General features: G+C 43.3%; 2 protein-coding genes across 3 annotated transcripts in view; one reads left to right on the plus strand and one right to left on the minus strand.

Annotated features, from left to right (window-relative positions):
• The window catches only part of VOPP1 (vesicular, overexpressed in cancer, prosurvival protein 1), a 71,379-nt gene extending 47,869 nt beyond the window's left edge, over positions 1 to 23,510 (plus strand). The window contains exons 3-5 of the mRNA XM_021389006.1: positions 16,762 to 16,839; positions 19,110 to 19,246; positions 23,051 to 23,510. Coding sequence (XP_021244681.1) covers positions 16,762 to 16,839; positions 19,110 to 19,246; positions 23,051 to 23,232 — 397 coding nt within the window. The 3' untranslated portion in view covers positions 23,233 to 23,510. The remainder of the gene's footprint in view (positions 1 to 16,761; positions 16,840 to 19,109; positions 19,247 to 23,050) is intronic.
• LANCL2 (LanC like 2) overlaps positions 16,993 to 25,918 on the minus strand; it is a 47,453-nt gene continuing 38,527 nt past the window's right edge. For both annotated transcript variants that reach the window (XR_002436040.1, XR_002436038.1), the window contains one exon: positions 16,993 to 18,195. The gene's annotated coding sequence lies outside the window, so the exon portion shown is untranslated. The remainder of the gene's footprint in view (positions 18,196 to 25,918) is intronic.

The following is a 25,918-nucleotide window of genomic DNA, read 5'->3' on the forward strand; positions in this document are numbered from 1 at the left end:
TCGGGGGGGTTGCGGAGGGCGGCCGCGGGGCAGGGACAATCCGGAGCGGACTTCAGCCGCGGGGCTGCGGCCGCCTCGCAGCAGTGGCGTTCTCCGAGGGCCGCAATTCTTCTTCTCCCCGACTGGGGGAGGGGTTGAAGTCACGGATCGGGTCCTGGCAGGAGCTGCTTTCCTCATCGAGGGGCAGCGGCGGGGGTGGGGGCGGTGGGGAACAGTCGGAAGGATTCGTCCTTCCCTGTCGAACTTGTTTGAGCGCTTCCGAGATTTAGCGCCAAACAGGTAAAAGCTTCGCAGCTGTTTTATGTGCAGTAGTTTCAGCATCCCAGAGTCTTAGCCAACTTTGTCCCAAACTGCCCCACCAGTATGTATTGATACGATGCTTGAGCGTACTGTCCAATAGCTTTTGCACTGCCACTTTTGCTCATTGTATTGCGGTCGTAGCGTTCTTTTCCCAGTCGAGGCATCAGAAGCCCGGAACTCCGCCTTCCTCAGCCACTGCCTTTTTCAGCTGCATGAGCAGCTTGTAATCTATTGGCTGCCACGTCCTGCGCTGTCCATCCACACCCCCATCATGCACCAGGACCGGATACAGCAGTCCCCCCCGTCCTCCGCCCTCAACGTGCAGTTCTGCAGCACACACTGCAGCCCGGAGAGTCCGTCTCCCCGTCTTCAAGTCCCGCTCCGTCACGACCTCAGCGGCATGCCGCTCCTTTCACCGCATCCTAAAAAGCTGCTCCACCCGTGCGGCCAGTCAGCGCACCCCACCGTGCAAGCCGTCTGTGGGCTCCTGCTGCCTCTCCCCCTCCTTCTGCCTTGGACCCCTCCTCCTCTTTGTTTGCCAACGTATCGAAAACGGCACTTTTCAAATCCGCCTTCCCGCTAGCACTGCTCCGCCCCTCTTCCTGGCATGGCGGGGAAACTGAACAGTGGAGTCGCCGCCACACCAGAAAACTGATCCGCCTGCTCTGGGAACCGCACGAGACTCGCAGTTCCATAGCCCCAGTACGCCCCTCCTGCGCGACCCCACCGCGACAGCGCGGCCGCTGGCGCGGACGGGACCGCCCCGGGGACCATCATCAGCGCCGCCAACAAGGGCTCCGGGGTCCCCTTTTCCTCTGCCTTCTCTTCCTTCTCCGCCAGCGCTGGACTAGTCGGTTGCTGTTCCCCGGTTTCTTCCCCAGCCTTGCCCTCCTGTTTTTCCTCGCCCTGTTTTTTCCCAACCGCCTCGTCCCCCTCCTCCGCCTTTACGGCTGCCCCTGCCCCCGCCTCCGCTGGCCGCATCACGGCATCTGCCGTTTGCCAAACCTCCCGACACTGCTTCGCCTTTGTGAAAAGGCTTTGGAGCGGGCCTAGTGCGGGCAGGAAACCTAGAGCTTCCTTGTTCCCTGCACACGCACGCTGAAACAACTCCTGACCCGCCTTCTCCAGGGCGCCCCTACTCAAACATTGAGAAGGATCCTCCCCGATCTCCACCCACATCTTCCATCGGAAGAGTGGGAGGAGGTCCTTCTTACGCACAGGGCACTCAACCTGCAGCCCTGCAGCATACTCACCATCTGCTCCAGCAAAGCCATATCGAGTATCTGAACCACAAAAACACCCGAGTGGCCACCCGCCCTTATATCACGTCGGGGTCACCTCTTGTTGCATACCTCCATGCATCCCCGCCCGGCACGCAACACCTCAGAGGTGCCCTCCCGTCTGCATAACCCCCCCTTATGCAGGGACAAAGGAGACAGACGCATAGCACCTAGCTCCGAATGCCAATTTAATGCTGCGCAACAAAGCTACTTATACCTGTACACGCGACCGCCTGCCCCGGATACCCATGACCTCCTGCTCCACCCCAGGTGCTCACAGGCACCACCCACCCCACTTAATCCCACACACAACACCAATCTTAGTATCCTAGGGCAATGCCCCATTGTCTTGGCATTAGTTTGACCCTTGGCTGAGATAAGTCAACTCGCTTACGCCACAGAAAGTCATTCATTTTAGCATGTTAAAGTCAGTGTTGAATCAGCTTGGTACAGTTTCCAGTGAATGCTGGTTAAATGGAAAGAATGACTATTATGCATATTGTGAGAGAGGAGGCATTAATAGAAAGGGTCTCCTTCATTAGCATATTTGTTAGCTGTTAAATAATCCTTGGAGGAGTTCAAAGCCAGGCTGCATGGTGCTTTGAGCAACCTGGCCTGGAGGGAGGTGCCCCTGCCTACAGCAGGGGGGTTGGAACTAGATGATCTTAAAGGCCCCTCCAAACCCAGACCATTCTATGATTCTATACAGTATGTATTTTCATCCTGAAAGTGTCTCCTCTGTGCATATCTAGATCTGGAATGTGCAGTGATGAAATGAGTTTTATTTTATCTTACAGACTGCTGCTCCAGAAAATTGTAAGAAGCAGATATACTTAATTGCCCAAGTTCATAATAGATACAATTCCTTCTTATCACTGACTTTCTAACAGAGGTTTTTTCCACCCAGTTAACATACGTTAGCATGTCCTTTGGTCTTGAGACTATCTTGAGAGACTTTTGAAACCCAGAAACGCAGTCCTTAGTGGCTTCCCTGTGATTTCAGTCCCATGCTGACAGTATATCATGTCTCTCTTGAGACACTTTGTATTATAATGAACAGATTAGCTTCTCAGCTCAGAATTATGAAGTTCTGTGTCGATTCACAGATTTAGTGTGGTATTCTTAGAGCATGGCCTCCTGGGACTGGTGTGTCCTATGCCATATCTCTTCTGGGTAGGCTTTTCTTCCTAGAAGGTGCCTCATCTCTTAAAATTGCCCAAAATAACAGAAATCCAAGGTGGCCTATCATATAAAATGCTTGTTAACATTAGATAAAACTTAAGTGGTAGAATAGCTGAGTTAATCTTTCCTGTAAAGCCTCTACTTCAGCCATGCAAACGTAGAGATAAGGCTGTGTCTGCTAAGCAAAAGAAGTGTGGGATAAGAAATCACAGTTTCAAAGTAGGCATCCTAGAAATACAGCTAGATAGGAGGCAAAATTTGCAGTGATATGACTGACTTTTTTTTGTAACTGCTTTTTTTTTTTCTTTTTGGTTTTTGATCCAGTGAGCTCTCTACTGTAATTATTTTCAAAAAAAAGCTGTTAGAGCTGTTGCTCAAAACTTTCTTAATATGTGTTACTTATACTTGTACTAACAACTAAAGCCGAGGTGGAGGTCTCTGTTACAGAAGTGGTCATACATCTCTCTAAGTAGTTAATGGTATTAATACTTAAAAAAAAATATTTTTGCCAGTGGCTGTTATTTTTTTAGCCTCCATAAATGAGTGATAAGCTTCAGTTCAATTCAAGCAGTGTACCCTTGTGGCCAAGAAGGCCAATGATGTGCTGGGATGCATTTAAAAGAGCGTGGCCAGCAGGTTGAGGGAGGTTCTCCTCCTCCTCTACTTTGCCCTAGTGAGGCCGCGTCTAGAATATCATGTTCAGTTCTGGGCTCCCCAGTTCAAGACATACAGGGAACTTCTAGAGGGAGTCCAGTGGAATGCCACAAAGATAATTAGGGGTCTGGAGCATCTCGCTTATGAGGAGAGGCTGAGAGACCTGGGACTGTTCAGCCCGAAGAAGAGAAGACTGAGGAAGGATTTTATCAATGCTTGTAAACATCTAAAGTGCTGGTGGGGCCAGACTCTTCTCAGTGGAGCGCAGCAACAGTACAAGGGGAGCACAAATTGGAACACACAAAAGTTCCATTCAAGCGTGAGAAGAACTTGTTTACTTTGTGTGTGGCAGAGCACTAGAACAAGCTGCCCAAACAGGTTGTGGAGTTTCCTTCTCTGGAGATATTCATAACCCACCTGGATGCTTACTTGTGTAACCTACTATAGGGAACCTGCTTTAGCGGGGAGGTTTGAACGAGATGATCTCCAGAGGCGCCTTCTTACCCCAATCATTCTGTGATGTTTCTCTAAAATAGTATTCTATTTCTTTAGCCAATTCTGAGGAATAGATAATTTTCTAAACTTTTCTACCTTTTCTATATGAATCTGTTAGCTTAAGATATAGCTTATTTCAGAGTGGAAACCAGCATGAAAGCTTGCAAGGATTTTTAGATAAAGTGAATTTCCAAGAGAACTCTAAATTTACTTCTCCAACCAAACCAACTGGTTGTCTGAGTCACAAGATATTGCCACTTGGTTACTTTTGCTTTAGCAAAATATTTATTTCTAAGACCAGGAAAAGTAAGTAAATATAAAATAAACTGGGAAAAGTATTAGTCATTGGATTGTAATTTTTATCCTTTGGAAATTGAGAGTCAAATGATCCATGACTGTGCTGAAAGAATTAGATCGTAATTCTACTTGTTTGGATGCACCAAAAGCAATTCAGAATTGAAGGTGTTTGGGCAGGCTTGTATGTGATTTTCCACAAGGGTCGTCATCCTGCCCTCACTTAAATAAATGAGGTTGGTCTTGCTCTAGATGTACTTGAAATGCTGACAGTTGGCAGAGAATGCAGTGGAGATACTTCTCTTGACACAACAATTAATGACATAGAACATAGCATAGTAAACGCATTAGACTGCGGAACCTCCTCCTGTGTTTGCAGATGCCAGCAGCATTTAAGATACACTAATTGGCTTTCTCACTTCTGAATCGGCAATGAATAGTAGAAGGAGGGCTGCCTTACATTTTACTGATGAGTAGTTTCATTGTAATGATGGTGAATATATACAAATGTACCCTTTGTATTGCAGGGTGAAGTATGTTCCAGATAGGGCTGACTGATCCCATAGTCTTTGCTGTTTATTTTTACTCCTGCTGTTAGCTACCTTTGATCTGAGCATTTAACAAAGTAATAAATTCCAGATGCTAGGCCCTGCATTCTTCTAAGCCTTTCCTTTCCAGACTTGGTGGCATTTTAATAAAGCAGCACAAACGTTTCTGAATGTGAGTACATGTCCAGGGAAATGGAAATACCATGGGTAATGTTACTGGGTCAGTGAGGTAGTCACATGCAGTAAGGGGACTGGGTAACTTGGAGAAAAGAATTTTGGTATTGTCCAGTATAGTGTTAATAATAGTTAATTATTTAAGATCATCCTGTTGAATAATGGTGTGTTGAAGTTCTTAATGATGTGATATGCTAAGAGAAGTAGTCAGGAAAAGAGAGGGAAGGGTTCTCGGGAGCATCTCCAGTCCAACCTCCTGCTCAGAAAAGGTCAAACTGGGTTGTTCAGGGCTTTATCCAGTTGGGTCTTGGAAAAACTCCAAGGGAAGAGATAGCACAACCTCTTTGGACAGTATGCTCTGTTGCCTGACTGTCCTTGTTGTAGATACATTTTTTTGCTGCATATCAAGTCAGAACTTCCTTTGTTTCAGTTTACATCCATTATCTGTTTTCCCATACTGCACCATGAGGGAGAGCCTGACTCCATCTTCTCCGTAACTTCCTGGGTCCTGGCAGGCTGCTCTTGAGTCCCTTTGAAGCCTTTTTTTTCCTGGATTGAACAAGCTCAAGTTCCTCAGGCAAGGCATCTGAGCCTCTCTGTGGCCCTCTGCTGAGCTTACTGCAGTTGATCAATGCCATTCATTTTACCGGGGCTGCAAAATTGAATATATTATTTTAGATATGGTCCAGCGAGTGCTTGGTGAAAGGTGATAATTACTTTGCTTGATTAATTCACTAGCCTTCTGTTGGCCTTTATTGCTGCCATGGCACACAGCTGGCTTGTGTTTAGCTTGCTATTTAACGTGACCCCAAGAGCCTTTCCAGCAGAGCTGCTCTGTGAAAGATGTTAGTCTATACCACAGGCAAGGCTTTTGTGTTTATCTTTGTTCATGTTTATGAGGTTCCTCTCAGGCAGTTCCTCCAGCAACTCACTTGATCTTTGAGTGGCAGCCTTGCTCTTGAGCTCACTAGCTGATCTTCCCCAAGTTTGGTATTATCTTGTGAATTTGGTGAATGTACCTTAATTCCACTGACATGCTTGTCAGCAGGACAACTTCAGACCTCTGCAGTAGTGCCAGTGGTTTTTCATACACTGTGGGGAGAGCGTGACCTATAGACCACTGTCCTTTGAGTCCTGCTGTCCAACTAGTTGTTCAGGGTTTCTTTTAACCCATCCAGCTCTCGGGCTTGTCCAGAGGCCCTCAGTCTGAGCAGGAGTGATTTACCCTTAGTAAATTCATGCCAACTGTTCGCAGTCCCTTTCTTCTCCTTCATATGTTCATAAATGTGTCTCAGGAGAACTTGGTGTTTGATTTTTTTAAATTATTATTATTTTGCCAGCAGCTGACATAAGCATGATTGGCTTATGGATCTCCAGATTATCCTTTTGACCTAGTTTGAAGATGGGCAAAAATTTGCATTTTCCCAGTGTCTAGGGATCTCCCCCAGTCTCTGTGACTTTTTGGAGATGCTAAAAAGTGTTATGACATTGGCCAACTCTCTCTATCATTGGGTGAAGCTCCTCTAGTCCTATGGACCTGTATGTTTATGTGAATAATCTGGTATTATCCAGACCAAACATGATCTTCATCTGTTTCTGATCATTCATTGCCTTCTCCAACACCACCTGTAAGCACAGAGGCTTTGGAGATGTTGCTAATGAGCAGTGAGTAGAAAAATGCAGTGAGTAGAAAAATGCAGTGAGTACTTCAGCCTTATCTGTTTCTGCTGTCACTAAATCACTCAGCCCACTCAGCAGAGGGTCTGTGTTTCCTTTCAGCTTTTTCTTCCACTGCTAGTGTAGGGGTGGAAGCTCTTCTTGCTGCACTTTGGTGTCCCTTGCAGGTATCAGTTGTAGGTGAGCTTTGGTGTTCTTAACACTATCCCTATTTGTGCAAGTGATGTTTTCTGAACTCCTCCTTTGTAGCCTGTTTCCTTTGTAGCCTTTGTTCCACTTCCTGAGCACTGAGTCTTTACATTGGAGCTTAGTCATGTGTTCTCTGTGTATGTTTTGGAGGGTTACTGGTGGGCTTCTACATCAAAGATCTTCAAAAAGAAACATGGAACCTTTATTTGGAAGAAAATGCTACCATTGATGGAAAGGACAGAAGCAGTGTAGAGGGGTGTCATCTTGTAACCTCTTCTAGTTCTTATCTGATACAGGACCTGAATTAACGCTAAAAATGTGGGCAGACAAAAGTACAGTATTTTTAGGCTTAAATGTTTCTGCCATAGAAAATAGCTTACTGCATATAGCAGACAGCTGCAAATGTACACATTTATGTTAAATACTGTTTAATTTTCCTTTTGGAATTAGTATAAGAACTTTAATGTAAATCTAAAAAAAAGAACGGTTTGAACATGAGGAATATTAGCAAGCATATGCTCTGCAGTGTTTAGGAGCAGTCAATTCTTTTTCTTATTTTGGAGAAGAATGCTGATTGTATTGTTTTTCCTGTGGCTTTTGAAATAAATCTATTGTGTATTTCCACAGGTTTCTCTTCCTTTGCTGATTAAATTTTGTTGTATTTGTTACACAGTCATATTCATTTGGGTTTAGAATGCAAGTCCTTATTCACTTGGTTGCCAGTCTATAACAATATTTTTACATTACCAAGAACCTGAAAAATGTTCCAGATAAAAACAGTAAAAAAGATTTCCTCTTTCACTGTTGCTCCAAGTGCTCAGGAATCAGCTCTTCTGTCAAAATGTGTACAGAAGAACAGGGAAAAACCCACAATTTAGATATGGCGTGTGGGACCATATGAATACAAAGACATTCTCGCTTTGATGAGCAAAAGAGCTTGGGAGGAGTAAACAAGCTCAGCAGCTACTTGCACCAGATGTAAACACACACAAGGCACCTGGCTCGTACAGGTGACCAAGGGGTTGTTGCGCAGGTATAAAAGGTTGTGAATACGTACTATAAAGGTCTTCGTCCTGCACTAACCACGGAGTCTGTGCCTCAGCTGCCACAATGGGGCATGTTGCATTGTGGGTGTTGCTTTCTGTGCTCCACATCCTGCTATGTTTACTGCTTTTAATTAAGTTAGCTTTCCTGATGATACACTCTGCTTTCCAATTGCAGTTACAGCTGCATGAAATGTCAGCAGGTGTGTGCTTAGGACAGTAAACTAGCTGCCGGTTTATTCTTCCATTTGATTTGAAACCAGCATGGGAAGGAGGAGGGAACCACCACTGCAGTTTTGTATGATTCCAGGCATCTTGAATGGCTGGCAGAGTATGGAAACAGAGACCTGGATTTGGGCCTGGGCTACCATGTTGGAATGAACAGCTAGAGAAAGGACATGTTTGCTTATGTAAGTTCAATTCCAGAATGAAAGTATGTGGTTTATGTATTGAAGGAAGACAGTAATTATCAGACCATTTGTTATAAAGGCAACAAAATCCCACTGACTTTACTCATTCCTGTGTAGTCTTAAGCAGTAGTGGTACAAAACATCACAGCTGGCTTCAGTAGACCCCGTGCCCTTAAAGGGCTGTGTGTTCCTCACTTCAAATAAGGGGCTAGGTTCCCTCAATGTTAATGGATCTGTTGATGTTGCAGTCATGTGCATCATAATCATCCAGCTGCTGGAAGCCTTGCCACACAGCTGAATTTTCTTTGATGGATCATTTGTCCTCTCTCCAGCCTGGGGAGAGTCAGACTACCAAACTGACAACCATCTCAACTTTATAAGAATGGCTTCTGAGGAAGGGAAAGGAGTTTCATCTCAGCCTTCACAGGCAATCAAGCAGGTGACTGACCCTATTTAAGATCTGAAGCTATGGTCTCTCAGAGGTGAGGGCTGAGCAGATGCAGGCAGTTTATTCTGAAGAGGAGAGAGGAAAGAGGGAAAGGGAAGGCTCTTTTTGATGTACTTCTCTAGGAAATGTGGACACTGAAACCAGGCTCTCCTCTGCTCAAGGTAGAGCAAGAAATGCAGTGCTACTCCCCCTTACTTCCACAGTTGTGGCTTATCGTGAGTGAGCCTCTGCTTTTCCAGATGGAGCCATTTGCCTATTTATTCATCAGGGCATGAACTCTTCCATGCCCCAGTTAAGAACCCTTGTGCAAGGCTGAGAAGTAATTTCTTCTGTCTTCCTGTTAGTGGGATGGGAAGGCTTGTAGGTGGTTTGAGCTCCACTGAACTGCGTCAAGAATCACTCAACCCTGCAGTCACCTTGATGCTTCTAACCCTTTCTGCACAGGGAGACCTTGAATGAAAATTTTGAAAGACTCGATGGTACCTAACTATTGGTCATTAGTACCCATGTCCTTTTCCGTGTTTGGTTCTATGGTGACCTAATGGAGAAAAAGATTTGCTATACATAAGTATGTTAAATTTAGGCAGATAGCAAATTGTTGGACACCCACTGCCCCCTACCAGCAGGCTGCTGACAGTCTCCCAAAGCAGATAAGGAATTAGATGCAGTAGGGATGGTTGACCACTGGGAGCACTCTGAGATACAAAGAACTAATGTTGTGTTTATTAGGGGGCTTGGTGATTAATTAGAAGTCCGCATTCCTGTTGGTATGAGAAATTTACACTTCCCCCTCCAGAAAATTAATAACTGTCATAATAGAGTTTATGTCTTCCTTTTCCTAGAGCCTTAGATCAGGCTGTTTCTCTGCTTTGTTCTGCTGAAGAAAGGCCTGCAGCATGTGTTATAAAAAAAGGCCATTTGAGGTGTTGTATATCAGTGGATAAAGCCCAAAACCACAGGAAGAACAGAGAAAATGGCAGGCTGGAAAGCCGGGGGACTTGCTACGTTTGCAGACAACAAAGAGAATTCCTTTGCAGAGTGGCTTTCCTCTTGGGGTCTGAGAAGAGTGAGCTGAGGATACAGTAAACCACAGGGTAGAAACCCCAGGTTTGTGGGATGGCTGGTGTGATAGGAGCAGCTGAGCAAATATTGCTCAATCCATCAGAAGCAGACAAGGTTTTATCATATTCTGCTGAGTTCTTGCATGAATACAGTGTTTATAAGCCCTTCACCTAAAGAATAAATGAGAAATAATCCATTCTTCAGCTGTTACCTGCTCTTATTTTTCATGTTTGTATGAGAGCCAATGGTCAAGTATCTTGTCTCATTGTGGAAATTTTAATTGTGTCAAAGGAGACAGAAATCAAGTCTGAGCAAATAACCAGTTCTGTCACTGTTATTTCTGCTCAGTGGAGAAAAAAAAATTACTGGAAAGCTCCTTTCCTCCTTTTGGCCTTCTCCTTGCCTTACATTTTCTGAAGTAGTTAAAAGCTGGGTGATTTATGAAGTACCTGGCTACCTATGCCTCAAGTGCTCTCCTGGTTACCAGGAGCAGCATTCTACTCTCAAGTACAGGTGTTCTACCAAGGTCACAGCTGCATTGATCTATGAAACAGTTACATTCCTTATATATTTATGTAATTATAAGCCAAAATCAGACCCACATTTTACAAGAGACTGTTCTTGCATGCAATGAGAAATTACCTTTTCTATGTATAAGAAGAGAAACATAGGAGTAGCTTACCCAAGCAAAACCAATAGCTGACAGAGAGATAACCAGACTGTTGCGCTTAGCTAGTGAGCCAGTGATTTTCAGTCTGTTTCAATTTCTGGGGCCCAAAATTTCATCAGGAGAGGTGCATACCTTTGCATAGCAAATGTAAGTAGTTGCAGTAGGTTTACTTCTGTGATTTTCTGTGATCCCCTTGAAATTTTTGACTCTCCTAAAAATTAGCCACACACGTTGAGATGACCATTTAAAAGATCACTTCTAGTCCAAGGTATCTTGTTTGTGGTGTATGTATGTGTAAGCATGCTCAACATGAATGCCTTGGGGTGCTGAGCACCTGTGAGTGGAGGTAGCCATGATAGGGTTGTGTCCTTCCTGGAAATGAGGCCACATAAGCAGACATTGCAGGGAGACATCACCAGCTCTAAGACTGAGGCTGGAAAGCAGATGTTGCCCATCACTTTGCTCCACCAGCTGAAGACTTTGCATGTGTTGTAGTTCCTTAAGCATTTAAATGAATACCAATGGAGGGATGTGGCATTTGTGTTGTAACATCTTTCTGTTGAGAGATTAAACCACTCGCAACTGAAGAGTTACTGTATTGGATACCTGAGACACTTGAATTGGACTCTGTTTCCAGGAGTGTATGCATCAATTTTCCTGTTCAGTGGGCTGCTATAGCAGAAAATGGATTCCTTGAGATAACTTCTCCACCCTACTTGTAATGTTAAGCTCCTTCCTTAATGTTAAGCTCCTTGTCTGGTGGTCTTCCCCATATCTTCAGTCAATAAGCTAGGTCTTTCCTAGAAGTACAGGCAGTGGCTTCATTCTGAAAACTGCTTTTTTATTGAAAGATGGAAATAAATGTACAGAATCACAGACTTGCAGGGGTTAGACGGGACCTCTAGAGGTCATCGAGTCCACCCCCACTCCCCAAAGCAGGTTCCCTGCAGCAGGTCGCACAGGTAGGCATCCAGACAGGTCTTAAGTATCTTCAGAGAAGGAAACCCCCCCCACCTCTCTGGGCAACCTGTTCCAGTGCTCTGTCACTCTGACAGTGTTCCTATGGAACTCCTTGTGTTCCAGTTTCTGCTCATTGCCCATTGTTCTGTTGTTATAATGAGATGCAATGTTGCTTGCTGAGAACACAGAGCAGTGAAAAAAAAAAAGCTTATTCAGATGTAAGGCTTTGTATTACATCCAGAAGGGCATTCTCTCCCCTAGTACGGCCCTAACCACCTCAGGGCTCAGACCTGCCTCATTTTCTGCCCCACCCTACAAGACATATTAGTTATCCCATTCCCCTTTGAGTGCCTGCAGATCCTTTAACACAGCAGAAAGCTTATTCTGACTGAGGAAGTGGATAACACGTCCCTCTGATTCTGAATAGCAGCAACACAGCCCCACCTCACCTCCAGCAAAATGGTGGAGCCACCCCCCCAGCCTTAAATGAGTTAATGGCAGTGAAATAAACCTGGTAAAAAAAATAATTTCCCCTCTTTCAGTTTTTCTGTGCACCTTCTGTTGATCCTCATTCCTCTTCCTGCAGATCTGATTCTGATATTCACGTCAGCATGGTCCTGTTGAACTCAGTGGCATTACTCCTTAATCTTAGCACAACCAGGCCTCTAGGCTTCATCAGAATTGTATTTGCTAGTCACTTGGTGGTGTTAGCTTGCTTTGTTTTTCTATCTGGTTGTTTTTTTTTGCTTGATTTTTCTCAGTTCAGCATCACTGTATCCTGGCTGAGTTTCAAGACAGGCAGCTGAGTTTCAAGCAGATTAAATCTCTCTTAAAAAAATAGGTGTAAAAAATCTTTTTTTTGGTCCTTGAACAAGTAAACACATATGCAGACTTTGGCTGTCCACCTTCATCTGTTAGCAAACCTGAGCCTTCTAGCTTTGAGGGCTCAGCCTTGAGTCTTCTTGGAGGTGGCCCAGTCTCAACAGTTTATCCCTTCCACTTGTGGTTCTCCTTCTGGTGTTTTGCTTATACCAATGTTAGGACCACAGCTGGGGCTTTCTTAGCTTCATCTGATGCTACTAGCCATTTTCCCCAGATCATTCTCTTCTTAGTTTCAGTCTGTTGCTACACAATTGTGTAGCATTTTGTCGTTTAAGTGAAAATCCATACAAAAAGATTGTTGCTGTGATCTGGCAGAGTGTAACTTTGATCCCTGACACAGCAGTTCTTTGGTGTGCTGGCAATACCAGTAATTAGACATGGAAGTACATTAATTTCACTCCACTGAATTATGAATGAAAAAATGTACCTTCTAAATCATAAATCACTGGGAGAGCCATTTTAAAAAGAGAGAACATATGCTTTCGAAGGTTCAGATTGGCAAAGTAACTAGTGGATCATGCCTCATGCTACATAATGGATTAAATTTTGATTGATGACACAAGCATTGCCCTAGAGAAAGGCAAATCTCAGGATCATCGTTTATGTGTGAAAGAAGGAAATGGGCTTTAGAGTAGTCTAGAGTAGGACATGAGCTCAGGCCAGTCCAGATTGATTCTAAGGCTCCTTCTTCTTCAGGAACACAATTCTGTTGTAACTGGTATGTCCAGTTTGGGAAAGACAAAACCCAAAACACAACCTGACAAATACATATTTTTTAAAATCAAGCAGCTCTTTTTTTTCTCTTTTTTTTTTTCTCTCTCTCTTTTTTTTTTTTAAGTAAAACTCCCTGAGAGAAAGTTTTAATTCTGTATGTGAGGCAGACAGATGTTCCGGGGGCTGGGTAGGGTACTGTCAGGATTGCTAGGTGGAAGATAGGCCAGCACTGCACACAACCAGCTCTGCCCCGTTAGGAAGAGCCAAAGCACAAAGATAATAATTTAAAGAACGTGCGTATCAATTCAATAAATATAGATGTGTGTGCTTCATTGTTTTTTTCTGAGCTAGGGTCTTAATTTTGCTGGGATTTGCTATCTGGCAGTAAGAGATTGAACATCAAAATACATTAAGCATTATGTTGCTCTATTAATAAGCTGATTTTATTGTCTTCTTTTGCCGGCAAATAATAATGCCTTTTATAAGTAAGTTAATTTTGTTGTAATTTAGGATAAATGTTGGCAGAATCTGTGTTGTTTTTTTCATAGCACATTGAATCAAGAACAAAAGACAAGCAGAGCTCTCAAGCAGTATCAAAACAGCAGTATCAGCAAATGGCCATTTGTTCTTCAGTCTGCTTGGGCAGCTGCTCTCAAGTAGTGGCAAATACTACAGCCACCACACTGGGATCATGGTATCACGCTTGATTCCAGACTCCTGCATACATGTTTTCTTACCCACAGGCACAAGAAATCAAGCACTTTTTTGGTTTTATGGGTAAAAAGTGGAAGTGTTACTTATGTCAGATCTCAGAGAGTCATCAAGATCCCTTGAGTCATGGTGATGGTTTAACTTCAGAGATCAACCCAGGAAGTGCAATGCTCAGTCTTGGCTCATTCACCATGCAAAGCCTATTGGCTATAGTAAAATGGAGTTTCTCTAAACATAGCTGCAGGAAGAGACTCTTCAATCTTTTCTCATTTTCAGCCATTTGAAAGTGCAGTCATCTTTGTAGGAGACAAAACTTCTTGATGGCCTGCTTGGTTGCCATTCAGTGGTCTCCAGAGCTTCATAAACATTCAGCAGTTGAGCCTTTCTGTCTTCCAGCTGGTACTTTTCTTTTACAGGAAGAAAAGTTAAGGCACCAAGACTTTAAAAATGGTGCTGACTTGTAACCTAGATACTTTAGAGTTCAAAAATAAATAAATAAATAAATTCAGGTGCTACACTGATAGCATACAGATAGTTTTTTTTAATTTTGGTTGTTGGAATGACCGTAGTTACAGATTTTAAAATAGCCTTTTCCCATCCCTTCTTGCTCTAGAGAAAACAGATGCAAAATAAGCACAGTGAGGATCAGGGAGGGATGTGTGTAGTCTCAGGAGACTCTGGATTTTAGTTGGAGTGTAATAAAAGCCAAGCTTTTACTATTACTCTCCAACTACTCGGGTCTCGATCTGGGAAATTATACTGGGGCTTTCAGGTTGTGCAGTGCAGCATCCACTTGCTCCCTGTCCCAGCTGCGTGCATCCTGTGCATGGAGGCACAGCTATGTAATATGTCCCCATATCCTTCTGCTTTCTGGCCTCAGTTGCCTCAAGAAACGTGGCAAGAATGTAGTCCCCTGGTGATGGCTGGAAACTCACTCCCTGTCTCACAAATCTGAGCACGACTTGCTCTTTTAAAATGCATAGCAACAAGAATTGGTGAGAATTGTTTTCATTTACTAGCACACTTGGCCCACAGAATAGGCCTCCAGCTCCTTCCTGCTGGATTTACAGCCTCTTATTTCCTTTTTGCTTTTCTGACCCATGCTGCATCAGCATGGCAATTTGGTAAGCAGCCCGGTCCTTTTAGTGTATTTAAGACTAGGCTTGAAAGCTCCTCTTGGGTTAATCTGCTAGGGGGGAAGTGTGGAGCAGTGCTTGATTTCTTGGTTCTGTTAAGTCTCAAAGTTAATGGTGACTTGCTACGTCTTGTTGATAGTTCTGTGGTATCTGATATTTTTGAGTATCAGCAGCTGTTAGGATCCAGGCAAGATTTAAAGAAGAGAAGTTGGAGAGTATTCTGGTTCAGCAAAGTGGGTATTCTCTCTTCTGGTTTTTGCTACTAGCTGTGCTCACATCCCAAATGGTGTGTCTGAGTACACAAGCAGACCTTGCCATGCTGATCAGGGTATCAGATCCTCGGGCTTACTACGAGAAATCCTGTCTGCTTGTCATTGGAAGAGTGCACACTTCTTTCACTTGCAAAATGATGATTATGTGTCCATAGTGCATTTTCCCCTGCCTGCATTGCAGCCTGAAGCCTGTGTGACTTGATGAATATTGTGAGTGGAGGCACATTAATTGAGCATGTAAATGTGTAATTATCTATACCAATTAGCCAATTGATTTTTTTTTAGCTTTGCTTACAAATATGGAAGCACAATTATCTAGTTGAGCTACTTATCTGAAGCCAGATGCTTAATTAACATACAAAATATACAGAAGTAAACACTGTTAAAAAGATTGATCTAGTTGTGATACCCACTTCTTTCCTTTTGGTATGTGATTTGCTAATCTGGATATTTTCACTTAAGTCTGTCACAAATCATGGTTTCTGTGTTACCTCTGTCCTTTATACTGCTGCACATAGTGTGCTTCCTTGGTGTGGAAATGGCACTTTCTGTAGAAATTGTTCAGAAGATGCAGTTAACCCCTGTGCTGGCTTTGGTTTGAATGAATTTGGTTTTCAATGAATTTTGGTTTGAATGAACCTTGGGCTTGCTATAAGATTGGTGCTACAATGTTTTTAAAGCTGTTTCATTCCGCACAAAATACTGTTTCCCAATGCAGTTGTAGGAAAGCCTACTGAAGTGATGGGGGTTGCTGGCAGTTGCTGTCTGCTGCAAATACTGGAAAGCAAAAATTGCCATTAAAATTATCAGTAATGGTGCACTTGAAGTTTTTCTGCAGTTGGTGTTTTCTGTGTTGAGAAGCTGCCACTTTTGGAGAATGAGGGATCTGGCAGTTTTGACCTTGCAACTCTTGTTGCAGTGAATAAAACCCCAAATGGCTCACGTTTGATGTCTGCAGCACTTGTTCTTGTAGTTTGTCCTGTTACATGTAATTCGGCATTTTTTAGTCGGCTTTAAAAGCATATGGAAAGACAATTTCAGTAACAGGTGCAAAACTTCTGAATTGTGGCCATGGTTGTGTACATGTGAATCACAACCTTATCCAGTTGGCCAAACGTAGTTTGCTTCTACTCAGTTCAGTTTGACTTCATTCCCAGTGGTAGCTCTGGGATCTGACACGGGGTGGCAGTCTCAGCAAGTGAGTGCATGAAAATTAAGGGGTAAGGAACACAGTACAAGATTAAGTGCAAAGTGGTAGCTGAATTCCTACAACTTCCTCGACCAGGAGCAACTCCAGGGACATTGACAAGGTGCAGTTTGTGTGTGTCAGAGTAGATCAGGCTGGGGTTAGATGCTGGCTCCTTCACAGCCCTAAATAAGCAGTGGTGCCTGTCCTTAGGAAGAGCACAGCTGTGCTCTGTGCCAGCAGGCAGCTGCTGCAGATTTTGCCTCCCAGACTTAGGGCAGGGTTATAAATAAAGCCTCTGGGGCTGGGCTAACAGCATCTGTGTTGTAGACTCCTGTGCATGTTTAGACTCTGTATTGTCAATTTAAAACAACTGAATTTGCTGGAAATGTTGAGTTTATATTCCCTTCCTTACTCTGATGCTGTTTATTCTACTGTGAACAACAACCACCTTCTCTCTCTATTCCTGTGCAGATGTCGCTCCTACGAGGACTGCTGTGGTTCACGCTGCTGTGTAAGAGCCCTCTCTGTCCAGCGACTATGGTATTTTTGGTAGGCTGCAACTAAATTCCAGTTTTCAATGTTTCCAGTGTCCTGTTCTTGTCTTGTTTGTAGGACTAGAATCAGGGTATCAGCATCCCTAGTGATTTAAAGTAAAGCAGGTACAAGTATGCAGTAATGTGTATGCAAAAATGAAAGGACTCCTTTTTCAGTTATAAAATCCTCATGATTTTATAATACTCTAAACAGTAAAAAAGAAGTATTTATCTGATAAGTAGTGAGAAAACATTCTTGTTTCAGGCTGGCATTTCCCATTTCTGCATCCTGTTGGTCTGTACAGGTGGTGGTCTCACATTTATCCTTAGGTCCATTCCAGCTACTACCAGATGGCACCATTTGTCCATTTTTGTTGCGCAAAAATTTTAGATTTTTTAAAGATTGCATAAGGAGAGTTGTACATTTATACAGGGTTTAAGGCAGTCTTGCTTCATGAATTGAGGCTTCCGTTAAAATGAGGATTTCACTGGAGATGACAACAAGGGAGAAGAAGGCAGAAAAGTTTGAGCTTATGAAACCAGCAGCTCAGTAATCTGGATAAAGCTTAAACTAATCACTTTTATATGCATAATGAAAAAATAAGGTAAATTCTTTTAGAGAGGAATTTTTAAAAGCACCTGAATAAAACCTTCTCATTACAGTACAGAGAAAGCAAAAGCTCTCCTAGAAAACCTGATTTTAGGCATTTTTATGTAGAATTTGAAGACTGCTTAAAAAAAAAAAGCCTTAAAATTGAAATGAGTAACCACTGAAAAACAGAAGCCTCATATAATACAGAGATTTCCCAAAACTGACTGGAATTTCAGTGTACAATCCTTATGGATATAACTGAGGAGTTCTACACCTGTATCCATAGAGTAACATTATATATCTGTTTTCCTGTTCAGAACAAACCCTTTGCAGGAGTACTGCCAAAAAGAAATGTATTAATTTTGGCTCAGGGAAACAGGACCTCATTCTGCTCTTGTGTCCACTGTAGAAAGAAGAACAAAATTTGATCCTGTGCATAAAATATCTTAGTGTTGTTCAGTGCCATGGTTCCTCTCAGGCACCGTGAGGAGATAAGCACGGTGTGTAGGCTTGCCTCTGGCCAACTTATGCAGAAAAAAATAATAATCCTCTTCTTAGCTCCAACCCTTCCAAAAGTGCATTTATCATAGCTTCCCAGAATATCGTCTTGAAAAAAAAGGAAATCACGTGGCAATTAAAGTCAGAAAAACCAGTTCGGTTTACTGGAGCTTGTATCAGTCACTACCATGTCTGATAAGTACTCAAAGAGAAAGTCACTGTTCAAAAGTACTTCTAAGAACAAGATCTCCTGATGTGCTCTTGCTGCGTATGCCAGGGCACCTAAGCAGGGCAAAAATGAGGAAAGTTTAGTCAGGTTGGAAAAGAAGCTGAGAAGAATTGAAGCAAAATAATGTCCTTTTCCTTAAAAATATGTATCTTGTCTAGGAAGTGCAAAGCAAAATATAACGATTCTGTGATTCAGTCATTTTCACTGTTGAATGCTTCTGCTTGAGCTTAAATGTCAGCTGCCATATTTCCCATGGGAGTCAAAATTACAGTTTTACTCATTTAAAAGCATAGAATCATAGAATCCTTAGAGTTGGAAGGGACCCTTAAAGGTCATCTAATCTAGCTCCCCTGCAGTGAACAGGGACATCTACAGCTAGATCAGGCTGCTCAGAGCCTGGTCCAGCCTGGCCTTGAATGCCTCCAGGGACAGGGCTTCCACCACATCTCCAGGCAACGTGTTCCACTGCCTCACTCACATCTAAGAGTCTTCTTATATGAGCAGAATTAGCATATCTCTTTGTACAATCAGTCCCTCTAAAATCTACTGACTAGCCTAGATGCTCTAAGAGCTAGACTTGGGTCTAGGGTATGCAGCTTGAAACTGTATGAGCCTGGCATTTCAGTTTCACAGTCCAGTGGCAAAGGTCAGATAAGAATCTGAACTTTCTAAAAGTTCAAGGGCACTTCAGTTTCAGATTTGCATTTTATATGCGAGAAAACATTGAACAATAATACAAATCACAAGAAATGTCCACAGTATATCCATAAGTACCTCAAGATATGGCTATCTCAAATGACATAGACAACCCATCCAACATAAATGATTCCATGATTCTGTGATTTAAGAAACCGTGATAAGAGTAATTGGTTGTTGGCTGATAGATGGTACTCTGTTGCTGAACAATCTCAGTTTGAGAGCTACCTGAATGCAGGTGGGCTTTGACCTCCTCCTTCTCTTTGCCTAGGTTCCTTTTGATGATGGGAGTTTTGTTCTGTTGTGGAGCTGGTTTCTTTATTCGAAGACGGATGTACCCTCCTCCACTTGTAGAAGAACCTACTTTTAATGTGTCTTACACCAGACAACCAGTTAACACTGCATCAGGTCAGAAAATGTTCATTAAACAAGTATCACTAATTTCTTACATTTGTCAAGGTATTGAAAAAAGGTGTTTTTTTCGGGGGGAGGTTGGTTGTTTTTTGAAAACTGCAGGATCTTGACTAGGAATTGCCCTGCACTGAACCACTCAGCCACCTCCTGTGATGAATTAAGTTCTGCCTTCCAAATGATATTGTTCAGCAGCAATGCGTAACAGTGTATTTGAGACCCAGAATAGCAGGACTTTCAGTTCTCTTCTGTTGTAGTTCTTAGTATCTTTACAGCAGTGTACCCATGAACGGAAGGAGGATAGCAAATGCTCACTTTGCAGTGTAGATGAAATGACAGATACCCAAAATCAACAGTGATATCTCCTCCATGTGAGGAATTTGAAAAAAAATGCTTTAAATATCATTAAATATGGTTGGTGAAATTTGACAGAGGTGAAGGAAAGCCAAACATCGTTCTTCCATGGTCAAGCAATATTGCAAGACTTCCTTTTTTTTATTTGTGTTCCATGTTCTGTGCTGGTTTTTCTGTGGTTAAGTTGCCCTTCTCCCTTTGTTAGTCTGATTGCTGGTCCACCATGGCTGTGAGCATCAGGAGGATCCACATAGCGATGGCTCCTCTGGCAATACTGTTCCTAAGTTTCTTATTTCTTACACTTCAGCTCTTACAGAGTCCCAGTTGGGAGAATCCTGCAAAATAAGACTCGCCTGTAAGGAGAAGATGTTGGCACCTTGGAGGAGCATTTTAAATCCATCTATCTCTAGCTGAAAGACATGAAGCACTGGGGTCGTATCTGAGTCCACACCCAGGTGTTTGTCTTTTCCCTACCCCAGGAAGGCCAAAATGAGATGTTTTTAACCATGCTCCTCATGGAATAAGCCACTGCTAGCACTTGTCTGTGAAAGCACACATAGGCAGGCAAAGTTGGTACACTGACATTTCTCCTCCTGGGCTGTCATTTTGTCACAAGACGGGTTAGAGAGAGCTGAAGCCAGAGGATAACTACCTTTTCTGACAAGCTTTTAGGAACTGGTAATTTGCTTTAGTTTTGCCCTGCCTTGGAAGTGTAAATACAAGGCAATATTTTTCACTGAAGAGGAGATCTCTCTGAAAATTTGGTGCCTCAAACTTCTCTTTAAAGAATTGTTTTCTAAACCATTGCATCTCTGTGCCATACTAGACAACCTCAGTAGAAAACTATCATAAAAACCATTCCAGCAAGCCGTGACAAGCATGGTACAGGGATGGAGCATTCAGGCTCTCTCCTCCATCATGCCTGTGGCTGGACACCTGCATGCAGTGCACAGACTTTGGAATGCTGTTTATGGAATGCTGTTTTCTTAAGAGCACTTTCTTAAGTGTGTGCTCATAGATATGCATTTCTCCCTCTGTCACAGGTCTAAGTTAATAAAAGGACATTACAGACACAGACTAAGACTCTACTCACTCTTTTTTTTTTAAATCGCAAGGTTTTTTTTTCTTAATCCTAAGGGTCCTGCAGCATCCATTCAGCGTTTTTTCGCTTTCTTCACATTTCACCAGAGTATTTATTTTTCAGAAATGGAGGGATGAGGGAGAGCCAAACTAACTGAAGGATATTTTTAAACCTGAAAAATAGCTCCAAGATTATGTAAACAAGGAGTGTCATTGGCTGGATTGGTGAACTGGTGAAATCAGATTTAATTTTGGAACATTGTTTTAGTTTTTCACAATACCTCATAGAACACGACTTGTGGGCAAGTATAAAATAAGCACAAGTCCTCTGGTAAGCTGCGTGTTCCACCTATTTCCAAACTGTTATTACTGTTTCTAAAAGCTTTGGCATCTGAGCTGAGCCTACCCATTTTTTTTTCTATTTGTTTAGCTGAACTTTTTGTCAGTCTCTCAACAATCCCAGGTGTTTTCCATGATCATGGAATCACAGAATGGTTTAGACTGGAAGGGACCTTAAAGACCACCCACTTCCAACCTCCCTGCTGTGTACAGGGTCACCAACCACTAGGTCAGACTGCCCGGGGCGCCATCCGGCCTGGCCTTGAATGCCTCCAGGGATGGGGCATCCACAGCTTCTCCAGGCAACCTGTCCCAGTGCATCACCACCCTCTTGAGTAAAGAACTTTCTCCTAACATCTAACTTAAATTTCCCTTCTTTTAGTTTAAAAGCACTCCCCCTTGTCCTATACTATTTGCCCATGTAAAAAGTTGGTTTCCCTCCCGTTCCTTGCTTTCTGTTCTGTCTTTCCTGAATTCTGCACCTTCTAGATGTCTTTATTGTGACCTGCTACTGTGTTTGTGAAGTGGTGGTTATAGGGTTCATGGCTTCCCTTTTGAGTTTCTGTGTTCTGAGGAGCAGCTGTGAGTGCAGAAATCCAATGGAAATGCTGTTTAATGAAAATGCCAGTTTTTCTAAACAGCAGAGTGTAGTGAGCTACCTTACCTCTTCCATTTCCCCCTGCTCTCCTGCAGCTGTGTGCTAGTGCAAGTTGAAGCTGGACAAAGGATTCTCACTTTCATGGCAAAGGAAGAAAGGCCATGGAGCAGCCCTCTGTGCTCACACAGGCAAAAGGAAAAACTGCTATTGTTAAGAAGGAAATAGCCTTGTTCCTGATCTGCTTTCCATCTTTTTTGCTCATGTGTGTCCAAACAAAACTCCTGAGCCATACACCTCTGTCTCTGTTTGCGTCCATGTGCATTATGTTATGGCTCAGTCCATCTGATCTTAATATTGTATGGGTGTGTTTTTGGGTGCAGTATGTAGGTCCTTCCAGAATGCTTGAAGTACTAGAGGATGCCTAAAGCTCTGAGATGCCTAAATTCCCTCTGTAGTAATACTGAGTCCTAGAGTCAGTGATGGAAATGAATGATTGACTTGGAAATCCCTTAGAGGCTGTTTCATTATAGGAAAGAGATTGTCACAAAAAGAAGAAAACCTGTTGATCAGTCATAATTTTTTTTTTTCAGTCCAGTCTTATTTAAAGATACAAGGAGAAAGAAAATAATGAACATACTGAGATATAGATACTCTGTGACTTTAATTGCTGAAATTGTGCTTAGTGGCCTTCCACCACCCATTGTGGTATCTGAGGATGTCACACACTACTTTTGTTGCTCCTCATGGCAGCACTCTCTATTACTCCTCACATGTCATGATTAAGGAAATTTGTGACTATATGTTTCCATTCCTCGTCCCTGCAGGCTCCAGTATCGTTTCAAACATTTAATCTGTGCTGAACAATCTTGTCCCACTTTGTTAGCCAGCAGTGATTGGCTTCAACTTAGATTTTTGCTTTGTACGAGTTTACTCTGTAGCCATATTCTTCCTTAAGTTCTGCTTGAGACGTATTCTGATGTACAGGAAAATACAGTATGCTACAGAACACTCTGTGAACTCCTCTTTGTCTCAGAAGACTTTCCACCTGAGTCAGGAGCTGCAGTAGAAACCCCTTTGTCCATCTGGGATCTCAAGCCTCTCCTTCCTGTATTGTGACAGCTCTTCTGTCTGGAGAACAGAGCAGGGCTCCCTTTCCACTGGTATGTGGTTGGGACAACAGTGCTCTTTGTTTCACTAAGTTATTTTCACAGCACGCAAAACTGAAATGTTTTGGTGAAATCTCAAGTAAGTGAAGGTAGTCCTGCACTGGGATGGGAGGAACATGGCTCCCTGTCCTTACTCCTGTGAATACTTGGAGAAGACTTCTCTGAGTGTGCAGAGCACAGGCACGCTGTCTCTCCAGCCCTGAAAGAATGTGACTTCTACCTGCTGCTGCAGTTGTTGATGTCTTTTCTCTCCTGTCATTTCAGGGTCACAACAACCTGGAGTGCCATACTACACAGATCCAGGCGGACCTGTGATGAATCCCATGGCAATGGCTTTCCACGTCCAGCCCAATTCCCCACAAGGAAACCCAGTTTACCCTCCTCCACCTTCCTACTGCAACACACCCCCTCCTCCATATGAGCAGGTGGTGAAATCCTCCACATGAAGACTCTTTGGCTCTCAGACCAGACTCTGGGAGAAGGTGCCATTGCAAAACAACCAGGGTGGTGGGCATCTGCCCCTTTGAACACTTGCTAGCTTTCCACGTCCTCTCTCCCTCCCTACCCTGCACCTTTCCTCATTAAATTTAAATTTGCAAAAGGGTGATTTTTTTTTTTTTTGCAGTAGAAGTGGATTTTTTCTTTGTCTTTAAAATGAAAGAAGTTGTCTTTGTAATGCTTTTAATGGAAACCTATATTTAAAACCCGTATGTCTTTCTCTTTATTTATTGTTTGACTCATGTTTATAATTGCATTGTTCTTTGTGCAACCCCAGATTGATGTGCATTCTCCTAAAATGGAAGAAATGTCTTCACTTAGGGAAAATTACAGAGAAAGAGGGCAAACATAGAAAAGGTAGGGCAATCTTCTACCAGAAACGGTAACCACTTTCTCTTTTGCTTATGGTTTTCTTGTAAAACTCAGTTCTGATGCACACCATAGAGGCTCTGTGATAGAAGTTGCTGAGTAGCTGGGGCACTGATGTTCGCTCAGTCATGGAAGCAACTTTGTCAAGGGCCCTAAGAATGCGGATTCAGTGCTTTAAATTGTGCGTTTGAAAGTGAAGGACCAGGAGCTGAGTGTTTCTTGGCCAGCACCTGGACTCTGCCTGTGTGGGCTGCATCCTGGCTACACTTGTTTTGTCAAAGGTGAGATAGAATCAAACAGCTGATGACCTAAACGTGGGTGGCAAGAGGGAAGTGCTATAACCACAGGACTACTTGTGCCTCTAGACTAAATGATTAGAAATACTGAAATACATAGAGTTTTCTTCAGTAAATTAGAGAACAGTTACACTAAGAGGGAATGGCAGCACATTTCCAAGTTTGCTCCCTTTGAAATTGATGGTAATTTCGTCACTGATAAATAATACTTTGGATTATGGTCTTGCTGCTGCCAGAAAGAGTAAAGTAGAGCTGCCAGCTCTGGGTGACACATTTGTGAAATGCTCTCCTCTCTAAGACAAATAAGTAACTCTTTGGAACTTGTACTTAAGAACAGTTCCTTAATCTGATGTGCAAAAAAAAAAAAAAAGAGCGAGGAAGGAAGAAAGGAGATGTCCTCTAAATTTGGTCAAGGTCCTATCACCAATATGAAAGGATTCAAATGTTCATGTTTTTTGAAGCTGAGTTGGTGGACTGGAGGACGGAATTTCTTGGTCTTTCTCCAGTCACAGACTTTTATTGCTCACTTATTGCTTTTCTCATAGAATCACAGAATGGTTTCAATTGGAAGGGACCTTAAAGACCACCCATTTCCAACTCCCCTGCCATGGAGAGGGTTGCCAGCCACTGGATTAGGTTGCCCAGGATCCAGTCCAACCTGGCCTTGAACACCTCTAGGGATGGTGTATTCACAACATCTGTGGGCAACCTGTTCCAGTGCCTCACCACCCTCTGAGTAAAAGACTTCCTCCCAGCATCAAACCTAAATTTCCCCTCTTTTAGTTTAAAACCACTTCCCCTTGTCCAATCACTATGTGCTTGTGTAAAAAGTCAATCTCCCTCCTGTATATAAGCTCCCTTTCATTACTGGAAGGCTGCAATGAGGTCTCCCCAGAGCCTTCTCCAGACTGAAACAAATCCAGCTCCTTCCAGCCTTTCTTCATAGGAGAGGACTGTTTGTAGGAGATGCATTTTATTAAAGTTTAGATGGTGATGTACCGCTCGTCATCTTGTTTGCTCCTTTCCAAGGTGTATGTTTAAAGTTCTTTATGTTTAATGAGTAGAGTTAAAATTGTGATCTGCTATGCACAAAGGACAGAGGCAAGACTCATTCTTCACAACTGCGCAAAGGCTGTGAATGGCTGCTAGGCTCTGCTTGCCTTCCTCCTGTGGGACTGCAGCAGGGCATAAGCAGTGGCATGAGCTTGTGCCTCCGGGTACACAGTCATTACATTTCTTCCTGAAGGATGATCAAATGCAGTTTCTTTAGACATCGCCACAGACCTGGCCTCACTTTTGATTTTGTCTTCATTTGAGGTTCCAGGTGCTGGCTCATGCTCTGCATCAGATGGATAATCACCGTTCTTTGGTGTTGTTTTTTTTTTTTTAACTTCCATGAGAGTAACTGGTGTGAGCCTCCACATCATATAGCAGCTGTTTCTTGTAGAACCGCAGCATATCAGCGTGAAGCTGAGTTACTTGGAGCAGGGAGGGAGCAATGCCACAAACTCTGTATTCCTCATCAGCGCTGCTTGGCTGGAGAAATGGGCTGTGTGGTAGACACACAGGTAGACTGCACCGCTCAGCTTGGTGTCATCTGCAAACTTGTTGAGGGTGCACTCGATTCCACCCTCAGCAAGTTTGCAGATGACACCAAGCTGAACGGTGCAGTCGTACACTGGAAGGAAGGGAAGCCATCCAGAGGGACCTGGACAGGCTGGAGAGGTGGGCCCATGAGAACCTCATGAGGTTTAACAAGGCCAAATGCAGGGTGCTGCACTTGGGCCGGGGCAATCCCAGGTATTTATACAAACTGGGGGAAGAACTCGACAGCAGCCCTGCAGAGAGGGACTTGGGGGTCCTGGTGGACAAGAAGCTGGACATGAGCCAGCAGTGTGCGCTGGCAGCCTGGAAGGCCAACTCTGTTCTGGGCTGCATTAAAAGAGGAGTGGCCAGCAGGGAGAGAGAG

Source organism: Numida meleagris, chromosome 2, assembly GCF_002078875.1.
Source record: "Numida meleagris isolate 19003 breed g44 Domestic line chromosome 2, NumMel1.0, whole genome shotgun sequence".
In the NCBI taxonomy this organism is placed as follows: domain Eukaryota; kingdom Metazoa; phylum Chordata; class Aves; order Galliformes; family Numididae; genus Numida; species Numida meleagris.